The sequence below is a fragment of the Salvelinus alpinus genome, chromosome 4 (genome assembly GCF_045679555.1).
Source record: "Salvelinus alpinus chromosome 4, SLU_Salpinus.1, whole genome shotgun sequence".
In the NCBI taxonomy this organism is placed as follows: Eukaryota; Metazoa; Chordata; class Actinopteri; order Salmoniformes; family Salmonidae; genus Salvelinus; species Salvelinus alpinus.
Genome location: NC_092089.1, coordinates 6,282,912 through 6,296,381, shown reverse-complemented (window position 1 = coordinate 6,296,381; position 13,470 = coordinate 6,282,912). Strand labels below are relative to the sequence as shown.

General features: G+C 46.8%; 2 protein-coding genes across 4 annotated transcripts in view; both read left to right on the top strand.

Annotated features, from left to right (window-relative positions):
- Positions 1–12: 12 nt before the first annotated feature.
- On the top strand, positions 13–10,664 carry fbxo43 (F-box protein 43). 3 transcript variants are annotated; one of them, XM_071395579.1, is made up of 6 exons: positions 13–139; positions 953–2,086; positions 2,384–2,869; positions 4,218–4,320; positions 6,118–6,306; positions 10,128–10,664. In XM_071395579.1, exons 2-6 carry the CDS (start codon positions 1,017–1,019, stop codon positions 10,374–10,376), a joined length of 2,097 nt encoding a protein of 698 aa, XP_071251680.1. In that variant the 5' UTR covers positions 13–139; positions 953–1,016; the 3' UTR covers positions 10,377–10,664. The 3 variants fall into 3 exon arrangements, with proteins under 3 accessions (XP_071251680.1, XP_071251679.1, XP_071251681.1); XM_071395578.1 differs by having other exon boundaries at positions 47–185; XM_071395580.1 differs by lacking the exons at positions 6,118–6,306; positions 10,128–10,664 and adding exons at positions 3,078–3,152; positions 3,664–3,764 and having other exon boundaries at positions 47–185.
- Positions 10,665–11,635: 971 nt separating this feature from the next.
- Positions 11,636–13,470, top strand: part of LOC139572802 (regulator of G-protein signaling 22) — a 54,356-nt gene continuing 52,521 nt past the window's right edge. Inside the window, exons 1-4 of the mRNA XM_071395577.1 lie at positions 11,636–11,767; positions 12,083–12,111; positions 12,331–12,393; positions 13,086–13,265. Coding sequence (XP_071251678.1) covers positions 11,746–11,767; positions 12,083–12,111; positions 12,331–12,393; positions 13,086–13,265 — 294 coding nt within the window. The 5' untranslated portion in view covers positions 11,636–11,745. The remainder of the gene's footprint in view (positions 11,768–12,082; positions 12,112–12,330; positions 12,394–13,085; positions 13,266–13,470) is intronic.

Genomic DNA, 13,470 nt, shown 5'->3' with positions numbered 1-13,470 from the left:
ATCTCAGTCCTAAACACACACAGTTCAATAGGAGGACGAGAAGACGGTCAGTTGTAGTCTGTATACGTGACAACACGATACAACTCTTTGGAATGTCCGACATTTCTAGCTACATTTTAGCTTAGCCTTTTGGCTAGAAGTAAGTAAACAACACTTCGACACTAACTTTCTGAAACAATAGCTAGGTAAGTAACGTTAACTAGTTTGCTACGTAACGTTAACGTTTGTCTCAGGCTTGTAACGTTATATATGCATTACATTTTAGTATGTATTTCAAGGTGAATTGCTAACATTAGTATATTAATTTTCAGCTAATAATCCAATTGTTTAACGAGCAAAGCTAACTAGTAATAATACAACAAACAATGGACGCTACATTGCACGCACATTCTGAAATTGCAACTGCTTTTTAACATTTTTGTTTTGACGCTAGCTAGCTAGCCAGCGGGCTAATGGGTCTCTCTAGGGAGAGAGGGAACCAAACAGTGTACCCAGCCCCTGTCGAGGGTTTTTGGCGGTCGCTGTGCAGTTTTGAGCGGGCGAATGGGAGCCATGGAGATATTTAGACGGAACATTTAAAAACCCAAGCGAGGGGATTTAAATGCCGTTTATCAACGGCACACGACAGCATAGCAACTATGGAATTGTTGGCACTATCGTCGACAGTTAGTTTCTGGTTGTTTGTTTCATCCACTTGGAAGGTTAAAGTAACATAACCTGTTAGTTATTTACCTACTTTTATTTATTTTTATATTTTTTTTGCATAAGTCAGCTAGATATATTTGTATTTTCCAAAATTGAGTACAGGTTACATGTTTGTCTAATTTTAGCTAAATAGCTAGCTACATGAATTAACTTAGAGCTAACGTTAGCAAACTAGCTAGCTAGCGTACAACAAAAGTGGCTTAACGCTTTTTGTCTAACTGCATTGTTTTTCAATGTCTTCTCACAGATCAGTTTGAAACACCAGACCCGTCACCTGGTGAATATTTGTGTTTCTACATCTTAAAGGGAGTATGGATCACTGTCTCAAACCAGATGTCAATTTCCACAGCCTCAAAGACCTGCAATATGGAGCTTGTCATGACAGTGGATACCTGGACAGTGGTTACACCTCTACAATTGAGAGCGGGGACGATTTTAACCTCTCAAAGTGTTTTTCTTCAGATGGTTTTCATGAAACGCCTAAAGAGAACGTTTCACAGAAACGCGAACTTCTGTCACCCAGAAAGAACAGACAAAAAGAGGGCGTCAGAAGTCCACAGAAAGACATTCTGAAGGAGCACCCGTTACAGAACGGCTGGTATGAAACTCCTAAAGTATCTAGGAGAGATCCGTTCCCGAGAAGACGTCTCCTCATGTCTAAATCTGCCTCAGAGGGTAAAACTGCAGACGATACAGAAACACCATGCACTAAAAGGACGGACTCGTCAGCGAATGGGAGAACTGAACACGGCTCAAATGTGGTCTTTGACTCAGATGCCTTTACTGTTGGCGCTTTGGCTACGAGCACTTTAAAACCAGAAGATGTGCTTCTCTCCGGCAGGAAACTACGCCTCCTCTTCTCTCTTGTAAAAACCTCAACACTTGAAGATGGTAACTGCAACACGAACAACGTCGCTCTCTTTGAGAGAAAGGCGTCTGATACGTCGCTCTCGGATGCAGACCTGGAAGAGAGCATCGTCCCCTCAGACCTCCTTACCACTGAGATGCTGGAGACCCCACGCTATAACAGATTAACACCCTCGGTGAAAAATAATTTCCAAACTCCAATCGACAACAACGTAGCAGCTACCCTCTCGGACAGCCCGAGTGTCCTGAGCACCCCTACTCCTAAACACCACTTCGACACCCCCTCCTCCACCCCTACTCCTAAACACCACTTTGACACCCCCTCCTCCACCCCTACTCATAAACACTATGACCGCTTTGTGTCTGACGACAGCGGCTTCAGCTCCTTGGCTCTGGATAAATCCCAGGACTCCACGGTAGACAATGATGGTTCCTTCCAGGAGCTGCTGCTGTTGTCATCGGGTAGCTCCAGGTGCAAGGAGACCCCCAGCAGGCTGGCTGAGATGAAGAGGAGGTAGGCTAGATAGCTTTTCCGTTGAACGCCCTAGAACAGTGTTTCTCATCGCCAATCCTTCAGTACCCTCAACAGTATATACAAATGTGTGCTGTTGGGGGGGTACTCAAGGACCGGGGTTGAGAAACAATGCCTTAGAACGTTTCAGTGTTGTGTGTATATGGTGTTTTGTAGCTAATTATTGTAATATTTAATCATTTAGTTGTACTTGGTGTAATTCAGTTTGTTGCTTGCTTCTGTTTTAGTTGTTGTTGTAAAGTTATTTATGAAGTTTAAATAAAAAAAAATGCTGATCAGGTCCAGACTGGAGCGTCAGCGTCGCCTGTCCACTCTCCGAGAGGGCGGTTCCCAGTCTGAGGGGGACCGGGACGTGAGGAACCTGGCAGCCCACAGAACTCATCGCAGAGAGAAGAACCTGATATCCCAGGGACATCTGGAGCGCGGCATCTTCAACGAGGATGACGACGGTGACGTCTTCCCGGATGTGACGCCGCCGAAAACGACCACCGCTAAGCTAGAGGACCTGTCCTTCACGCCGGCCCTGCAGATGGTCCAGGCCCTGTCCCAGAGGACATCCAGGATGTTGCTGGAGCACACCAGTCTGGAGGAACTGCTGAGGGTCTCTGAGAAGGAGGCCTTCAGGACCACCATGCCCCTGGCTGGGCTGATCGGCAGGAAGATGGGCCTGGGGAAGGTAGACATCTTTACTGAGCTGAAGAAGAAGAATCTCAGACACATCCTGGCTAAGATCCTCAATCAGCTGTCCTCTGAAGATGTCTATAGGTGAGGATGTTATACTCTACCCCCAGAAAGTCTTCATACCCCTTGACTTATTCCACATTTTGTTGTATTACACCCTCAATTCAAAATGGATTAAATGTATGTTTTTGTTCTTTCACAATACACCATAATGACAGTGAAAACATGTTTTTTTTAATTAGAAATTGTAGCAAATGTATTGAAAATGTAAATACAGTTCTCATTTACATAGGTATTCACACTCCTCAGAGTCGATACTTTGTAGACGCACCTTTGGCGGCGCATACAGCTTTGAGTCTCGTCTTGGGTATGTCTGTCAGCTTTGCACATTTGGATTTTTATTCCTTGTTTCCATCTGGCCATTCTCTCCTATAAAGGCCAGATTGGTGAAGTACTGTAGAGACTGTTGTCCTTCTAGCAGGTTCTCTTCCATCTGTAGTTCTGTCAGAGTGGTCATTGAGTTCGTGGTGACTTCTTGTCCGGTTGTTCAGTTTGGATGGACGGCCAGCTCTAGACAGAGTCTAGGTAGTTTGGTCGGACGGCCAGCTCTAGACAGAGTCTAGGTAGTTCAGTTTGGTCGGACGGCCAGCTCTAGACAGAGTCTAGGATAGTTTGGTCGGACGGCCAGCTCTAGACAGAGTCTAGGTTGATCAGTTTGGTCGGACGGCCAGCTCTAGACAGAGTCTAGGTAGATCAGTTTGGTCAGACGGCCAGCTCTAGACAGAGTCTAGGTAGTTCCATATTTTTCAACTTCCTAATGATGGAGACCACTGTAGTCTTGTAAACACTCAAAATTGTTTTATACCCTTCCCCCCCAGATATATGCCTCATCACGGCGCTCTACAGACAGTTCCTTGGACTTCATGGTATAGTTCCTGCACTGATATAAACTGTCAACCCTGGGACCTTGTATAGACAGGTGTGTTTCTCTCTAAGTCATGTCCAAACCATTGAATTGGATACAGGTGGACTCCAATCAAGTTGTAGCGATGTCTCACGGATGATCAAAGGAAATCAGATGCACCTGAGCTCAATTTGGAGTGTCGTAACAAAGGGGTCTGAATACTTATCTAAATAAGATTTCTGTATTTCATTTTTATAAACATGTGGACCGATTCTAAACATGTTTTCACTTTGTCATTTTGTTTTGGGGTATTGTGTGCAAATGGACGAGAAACAATACATTTTGAAATCACGCTGTAACACAACAAAAATGTGGATTAAGTCAAGGCTATATGAATTGCCTCAAGGCAGTGTGTTACAGATTTACTGACGTGTGTGTGTACAAACCTATGTAATCAAAACGCTTGCTAGAACATTCTATACCACATCATTGTCATGACATTGTTGCGTGTGTTCTGCTGGTCTACAGGGTTGGTCAGGTGTCCCGTAGCTGGAATGAGGTCCTAGTTCAGGACAAGGTGTCCAGCCGCAGGAGGAGACACTACCTGATGGACGTCAAGGCAGCTCTGGAGGTGAGGCTGTCGCCTGTAACCGTGTTTCAGCATTGATATCGGTCTGTATTATTAGTGTCACAGTAGGAGTGCCTGATCTAGGATCAGGTCCCGTCTGTCCATGTAGTCTTATTCATTAGGATATAGGATCAGGTCCCATCTGTCCATGTAGTCTTATTCATTAGGATCTAGGATCAGGTCCCATCTGTCCATGTAGTCTTATTCATTAGGATCTAGGATCAGGTCCCATCTGTCCATGTAGTCTTATTCATTAGGATCTAGGATCAGGTCCCATCTGTCCATGTCTTAGTCATTAGGATCAGGTCCCATCTGTCCATGTAGTCTTATTCATTAGGGTCTAGGATCAGGTCCATGTAGTCTTATTCATTATGATCTAGGATCAGGTCCCATCTGTCCATGTAGTCGTAATCATTAGGATCTAGGATCAGGTCCCATCTGTCCATGTAGTCTTATTCATTATGATCTAGGATCAGGTCCCATCTGTCCATGTAGTCTTATTCATTAGGATCTAGGATCAGGTCCCATCTGTCCATGTAGTCTTATTCATTAGGATCTAGGATCAGGTCCCATCTGTCCATGTCTTAGTCATTAGGATCAGGTCCGTGTAGTCTTAGCCTGTAGGGTCTAGGATCAGGTCCATGTAGTGTCTAGGATCAGGTCCATGTAGTGTCTAGGATCAGGTCCATGTGTATAAGCCAGTAGGGTCTAGGATCAGGTCCATGTAGTGTCTAGGATCGGATCCATGTAGTGTCTAGGATCGGGTCCATGTAGTGTCTAGGATCGGGTCCGTGTAGTGTCTAGGATCGGGTCCGTGTAGTGTCTAGGATCGGGTTCGTGTAGTGTCTAGGATCAGGTCCATGTAGTGTCTAGGATCAGGTCCATGTAGTGTCTAGGATCGGGTCCATGTAGTGTCTAGGATCGGGTCCATGTAGTGTCTAGGATCGGGTCCGTGTAGTGTCTAGGATCGGGTCCGTGTAGTCTTAGCCAGTAGGGTCTAGGATCAGGTCCATGTAGTGTCTAGGGTCGGGTCCGTGTAGTGTCTAGGATCAGGTCCGTGTAGTGTCTAGGATCAGGTCCGTGTAGTGTCTAGGATCAGGTCCGTGTAGTGTCTAGGATCAGGTCCGTGTAGTGTCTAGGATCAGGTCCGTGTAGTGTCTAGGATCAGGTCCGTGTAGTGTCTAGGATCAGGCCCGTGTAGTCTTAGTCAGTAGGGTCTAGGATCAGGTCCGTGTAGTCTAGGATCAGGTCCATGTAGTCTTAGTCATTAGGGTCCAAAAGGACAAACTGATCCTATATCACCACTCCTACTGAGACACTGTATGAATATCTCTCCAGTCAGATGTAGGATCGGGTCCGTGTAGTGTCTAGGATCAGGTCCGTGTAGTGTCTAGGATCTGGTCCGTGTAGTGTCTAGGATCAGGTCCGTGTAGTGTCTAGGATCAGGTCCATGTAGTCTTAGTCATTAGGGTCCAAAAGGACAAACTGATCCTATATCACCACTCCTACTGAGACACTGTATGAATATCTCTCCAGTCAGATGTAGGATCGGGTCCGTATAGTGTCTAGGATCAGGTCCGTGTAGTGTCTAGGATCAGGTCCGTGTAGTGTCTAGGATCAGGTCCGTGTAGTGTCTAGGATCAGGTCCATGTAGTCTTAGTCAGTAGGGTCTAAAAGGACAAACTGATCCTATATCACCACTCCTACTGAGACACTGTATGAATATCTCTCCAGTCAGATGTTCTATATTTAGTACAGGGCTACTTTCACCAACACTGTTCATTCCCTGTGTGTGTGCAGCTTGGCAGTGCAGTCCATGTCCCTGATGCAGAGACCAGGTTGACCCTGCTGAGCCGGTCTGCCCTGAAGTCAGTCCAGACCCAGTCCAGGACACCCAGGACCAGCGTCCGTGGTACCCCCCAGTCAGGAACGGGCACTTTAACCCCCGTCCAGCACAACTCAGCCAGCAAACAGGACCTGTTCATACAGGTGAGTCCAGGCCCAGTCCAGGACCCCCATAACTCAGCCAGTAAACAGGACCTGTTCATACAGGTGAGTCCAGGCCCAGTCCAGGACCCCATAACTCAGCCAGTAAACAGAACCTGTTCATACAGGTGAGTCCAGGCCCAGTCCAGGACCCCATAACTCAGCTAGTAAACAGAACCTGTTCATACAGGTGAGTCCAGGCCCAGTCCAGGACCCCATAACTCAGCCAGCAAACAGAACATGTTCATACAGGTGAGTCCAGGCCCAGTCCAGGACCCCATAACTCAGCCAGCAAACAGAACATGTTCATACAGGTGAGTCCAGGCCCAGTCCAGGACCCCATAACTCAGCCAGCAAACAGAACCTGTTCATACAGGTGAGTCCAGGCCCAGTCCAGGACCCCATAACTCAGCCAGCAAACAGAACATGTTCATACAGGTGAGTCCAGGCCCAGTCCAGGACCCCATAACTCAGCCAGCAAACAGAACCTGTTCATACAGGTGAGTCCAGGCCCAGTCCAGGACCCCATAACTCAGCCAGCAAACAGAACATGTTCATACAGGTGAGTCCAGGCCCAGTCCAGGACCCCATAACTCAGCCAGTAAACAGAACATGTTCATACAGGTGAGTCCAGGCCCAGTCCAGGACCCCATAACTCAGCCAGTAAACAGAACATGTTCATACAGGTGAGTCCAGGCCCAGTCCAGGACCCCCATAACTCAGCCAGTAAACAGAACATGTTCATACAGGTGAGTCCAGGCCCAGTCCAGGACCCCATAACTCAGCCAGTAAACAGGACCTGTTCATACAGGTGAGTCCAGGCCCAGTCCAGGACCCCATAACTCAGCCAGTAAACAGGACCTGTTCATACAGGTGAGTCCAGGCCCAGTCCAGGACCCCATAACTCAGCCAGCAAACAGGACCTGTTCATACAGGTGAGTCCAGGCCCAGTCCAGGACCCCATAACTCAGCTAGTAAACAGAACCTGTTCATACAGGTAAGTCCAGGCCCAGTCCAGGACCCCATAACTCAGCCAGCAAACAGAACCTGTTCATACAGGTAAGTCCAGGCCCAGTCCAGGACCCCATAACTCAGCTAGTAAACAGGACCTGTTCATACAGGTGAGTCCAGGCCCAGTCCAGGACCCCATAACTCAGCCAGCAAACAGAACCTGTTCATACAGGTAAGTCCAGGCCCAGTCCAGGACCCCCATAACTCAGCCAGTAAACAGAACCTGTTCATACAGGTGAGTCCAGGCCCAGTCCAGGACCCCATAACTCAGCCAGTAAACAGAACCTGTTCATAAAGGTGAGTCCAGGCCCAGTCCAGGACCCCATAACTCAGCCAGTAAACAGAACATGTTCATACAGGTGAGTCCAGGCCCAGTCCAGGACCCCCACAACTCAGCCAGTAAACAGAACCTGTTCATACAGGTGAGTCCAGGCCCAGTCCAGGACCCCCATAACTCAGCCAGTAAACAGGACCTGTTCATACAGGTGAGTCCAGGCCCAGTCCAGGACCCCCACAACTCAGCCAGTAAACAGAACATGTTCATACAGGTGAGTCCAGGCCCAGTCCAGGACCCCCATAACTCAGCCAGTAAACAGAACCTGTTCATAAAGGTGAGTCCAGGCCCAGTCCAGGACCCCATAACTCAGCCAGTAAACAGGACATGTTCATACAGGTGAGTCCAGGCCCAGTCCAGGACCCCCATAACTCAGCCAGCAAACAGGACCTGTTCATACAGGTGAGTCCAGGCCCAGTCCAGGACCCCCATAACTCAGCCAGCAAACAGAACCTGTTCATACAGGTGAGTCCAGGCCCAGTCCAGGACCCCATAACTCAGCCAGCAAACAGAACCTGTTCATACAGGTGAGTCCAGGCCCAGTCCAGGACCCCATAACTCAGCCAGTAAACAGGACCTGTTCATACAGGTGAGTCCAGGCCCAGTCCAGGACCCCCATAACTCAGCCAGTAAACAGAACATGTTCATACAGGTGAGTCCAGGCCCAGTCCAGGACCCCATAACTCAGCCAGTAAACAGGACCTGTTCATACAGGTGAGTCCAGGCCCAGTCCAGGACCCCCATAACTCAGCCAGTAAACAGGACCTGTTCATACAGGTGAGTCCAGGCCCAGTCCAGGACCCCCATAACTCAGCCAGTAAACAGAACATGTTCATACAGGTGAGTCCAGGCCCAGTCCAGGACCCCATAACTCAGCCAGCAAACAGAACCTGTTCATACAGGTGAGTCCAGGCCCAGTCCAGGACCCCATAACTCAGCCAGTAAACAGAACCTGTTCATACAGGTGAGTCCAGGCCCAGTCCAGGACCCCATAACTCAGCCAGTAAACAGAACATGTTCATACAGGTGAGTCCAGGCCCAGTCCAGGACCCCATAACTCAGCCAGTAAACAGGACCTGTTCATACAGGTGAGTCCAGGCCCAGTCCAGGACCCCATAACTTAGCCAGTAAACAGGACCTGTTCATACAGGTGAGTCCAGGCCCAGTCCAGGACCCCCATAACTCAGCCAGTAAACAGGACCTGTTCATACAGGTGAGTCCAGGCCCAGTCCAGCACCCCATAACTCAGCCAGTAAACAGAACATGTTCATACAGGTGAGTCCAGGCCCAGTCCAGGACCCCATAACTCAGCCAGCAAACAGAACCTGTTCATACAGGTGAGTCCAGGCCCAGTCCAGGACCCCATAACTCAGCCAGCAAACAGAACCTGTTCATACAGGTGAGTCCAGGCCCAGTCCAGGACCCCATAACTCAGCCAGTAAACAGGACCTGTTCATACAGGTGAGTCCAGGCCCAGTCCAGGACCCCATAACTCAGCCAGCAAACAGAACCTGTTCATACAGGTGAGTCCAGGCCCAGTCCAGGACCCCATAACTCAGCTAGTAAACAGAACCTGTTCATACAGGTGAGTCCACTGTGTCATGTTTTTATGGTCACATTATGTGGCCCTACGTTTCAGGTATATAAAAATAAGACATTAGTTTCTGACCGTGATGATGAATTAAAACAGCATTTGACACACACATCCAACTAACGTCACTATTTTATGATGCCTCGTTGTTTTAAGTTTATCAAATCAGCCAAATGTGGATCCCTCCCTGTAGACGAGGACACTAGCTCTGTTAGATTGTGGATCCCTCCCTGTAGACAAGGACACTAGCTCTGTTAGATTGTGGATCCCTCCCTGTAGACGAGGACACTAGCTCTGTTAGATTGTGGATCCCTCCCTGTAGACGAGGACACTAGCTCTGTTAGATTGTGGATCCCTCCCTGTAGACGAGGACACTAGCTCTGTTAGATTGTGGATCCCTCCCTGTAGACAAGGACACTAGCTCTGTTAGATTGTGGATCCCTCCCTGTAGACAAGGACACTAGCCCTGTTAGATTGTGGATCCCTCCCTGTAGACGAGGACACTAGCTCTGTTAGATTGTGGATCCCTCCCTGTAGACGAGGACACTAGCTCTGTTAGATTGTGGATCCCTCCCTGTAGACGAGGACACTAGCCCTGTTAGATTGTGGATCCCTCCCTGTAGACGAGGACACTAGCTCTAATGTTGTATTGTGGATCCTTCCCTGTAGACAAGGACACTAGCTCTGTTAGATTGTGGGTCCTTCCCTGTAGACAAGGACACTAGCTCTGTTAGATTGTGGATCCTTCCCTGTAGACAAGGACACTAGCTCTGTTAGATTGTGGATCCCTCCCTGTAGACGAGGACACTAGCTCTGTTAGATTGTGGATCCCTCCCTGTAGACAAGGACACTAGCTCACTAGTTCTCACTACTGTTCCGTCCTCCTAGGTGGCCAAAACCCTTTTCGTTGACGAATGTCTGAAGTCCTGCCCTCGATGCCGGCACCCCGCTAGGTGTCACTCGGTAAAGATGGAGGGCGTGTGTAGCGGCGTTGACTGCGGCTTCCGGTTCTGTACCGGCTGTCTTTGTGCCTTCCACGGGTCCAGAGAATGCGCTAGTCTGTCGGCCAAGCGACGCAGCGGGAAGGACATTCTTCCCGGGAGCGCTCGGAGCAAACGCAATGTCAGGAGATTGTGAATGTGTTTTATTTTTGTGTTTATTTGTAATTATTTGTACTTCCTGTTCCCCTCTTTTTAAATTTGTTTTAGCTTGAATGTATTTTTTAAATTATGGGTCGGCGAGGAGCACTGCCAGTAGAATCAGAGATGAAATGGCTACTGAATGCTGGCCTCCTCCTGAGCTAATTCATTGATGTACTAGGATGTTGATTTTCTTTAACTGTATTTTATATGAACGTTTCTGTATACTACTGTATATTGTCTACATTTACACATTTAATTTTAATAAAGCTATACTTTTTACATATTTTATTTGACGTTGTCTCATAGGCATGTGAACAAGGACGTATCATACTACACCGGCTCCGACGCTCGTCTTATGTGGCGTCCACCCCAGTTATAGACTGTTCACTATACTACCGCAGGGCCAAGTCTAGGACAAAAAGGCTTCTCAACAGTCCCCCCCCCCCAAGCCATAAGACTCCGGAATGAGTAATCAAATGGCTACCCGGACAATTTGCATTGTGTGCCAACCCCTCTTTTACGCTGCTGCTACTCTCTGTTTATCATATATGCACAGTCACTTTAACTATACATTCATGTACATACTACCTCAATTGGGCCGACCATCCAGTGCTCCTGCACATTGGCTAACCGGGCTATACACATTGTATCCCACCCACCAACCCCTGTTTACGCCTCTGTTACACTCTGTTTAATATATATGCATTGTCACTTTAACCATTTCTACATGTACATACTACCTCAATAAGCCTGACTAACCGGTGTCTGTCTATATGTAGCCTCGCTACTTTTATAGCCTGTCTTTTTACTGTTTTATGTCTTTACTTACCTATTCACCTAATCTCTTTTTTTGCACTGTTAGTTAGAGCCTGTAAGCATTCGTCGCACATGACAAATAAACTGATTTGATTTGACAATGTGTTTTTCATACACCACTATCGAAATAGGTTTTTTTCTCGTTATGGCGCCCTCTACTGGTTAACGTCATTCACTTGACTCAAAGTACTACCGTCTTTTCCTCTCTGGAATAGAATACATGTCGGTGTGCATAGTAGCGTGTTATGGTGAATAATCTCTACTTTACTATGAGAAGACTGAATAAAACGCAGTATATTTACTAGTTTAAAAAAAAAAAATGGATAAACTGGCACTCCAGTTAATGTTTCCTGAGCTTCACGCCTTTTACTGTTCCCCTCCGCAATGTGATTGAGTTCATTTCTATAGCAACCCCTCTGTCGGTGATTACACTGAAAGGTCCGGTGACGGCGGGTCAGAGGTGTTCAGGGTTTTAGGCAAAAAGCCCCTTAGCGGACGTTTCTGGGTGAATTATAACTAAGGACAAGTGAAGTACATCAAAGTGAAGAATGTTGGGGAAGATTACAACAGGTGAGTTCCGGGAATTCTAGAACAGCTGAATTATAACTTTCAACGTTAAAAACAACTAGGAACTTCAATGCGTTCAAGACAACTAAGAACTGGGGGGGAAACGCTCTCTGGCTGGGGAAAATCGTTTTGAACGGTCATCCAAGTCGGGAACTCGGGCCTCTTTCTAGAGCTTTTGAGTTGAAGATCCCTGACGTCATGATTTGAGCTCGTTTCCTGAGTTTTCGGTTGTCTTGGACGCTTGGAAGTCGGAGATTTCCGAGTTCCCATTTTTATCTGAAGGTGGCATCAGTTGTCTTAAATGTTTCTCTTCCATAGATCCACCTTACCTTACCATCGATAATTTCGTGAGTAACCTATTTATAAAAAATATATATTTTTTAAACGAATGCCTTTTTCTAAACGTTTCAACTTGTCACATTATGGACTACTGAACATTGTACTGTTTTTTTGAACAACTTTTAATATGACTTCTGGCAAGGGATTTAAAGTGAATTCTGTAGTGTTTCCCCCACATCAACACATTGAATATTAACCAACCGATGTCTTCTGTTCGATATCCACAGGAGGACTGTCTGGCTTCTGATGATGTTCTGGTGCACTTCTTTAATGACTTCCTCAGCCTACCTGTAAACATCCTGTCACATTTCTACTTGGCCATATTATTTACTTTATTCAGTAACTAAAGCTTATTTTCACTCTGGATGAATGACAAAACGTTTGTAAAGCACAAAGATGTTGAAAATTGTTATGCTTTATTTCACTGTCCTCAAATGGTTGATCAAAATGGCTACCCGGACTATTTGCATTGAGTGCCCCACCCGCCAACCCCTCTTTTTACGCTTCTGCTACTCTCTGTTCATCATATATGCATTGTCACTTTAACGATACCTACATGTACATACTACCTCAATACGCCTGAAAAAAAACACACACACACACACACACACACACACACACACACACACACACACACACACACACACACACACACACACACACACACACACACACACACACACACACACACACACACACACACACACACACACACACACACACACACACACACACACACACACACACACACACACACACACACACTCTTACACACTTTTTCCCCCGCACCATTGGTTAGAGCCTGTAAGCATTTCACTGTAAGGTCTACACCTGGTTTATTCGGCGCACGTGACAAATAAACTTTGATTTGATCAGATTTAAGATAATTGACCAATGACATGAGCTGCTCTTTCTCTGTATCTATTCTGTCTGAATCTGAGAATAATACTGTTCCAAATGTCCTGGTTTCCTTCCGACCCAGTCGTTCCCTGAGTGTGTTCAGTACAACCAGGAGACGGGTGTGTTTGAGGTAGTCAGTGGATCAGCGGAGGCTCTGTCTAGGAGGATCAGGTCAGCCCTGCAGCACTTTCAATCACAACGTCTCACTGACCCAACAGAGCTGGCTGCTAGACCCGTGTTGGACAACCACTACACTGTTCTGGTCAGTTTCACATTCTCCTGTTCTTTTATAGTATGTCATCTTGATATTGAATACTGCATTGTGGGGGTGGGGGGGGCGCTTTCAAGTGAGCATTTCACTGTACTGTTTTTACACATTGTATACTGTTCAATTGACAAATCAACTTTGATTTGCCAACCAATACATTGCCCTCCATAAGTTTAATCAAACTAAACTTTAATCAAAC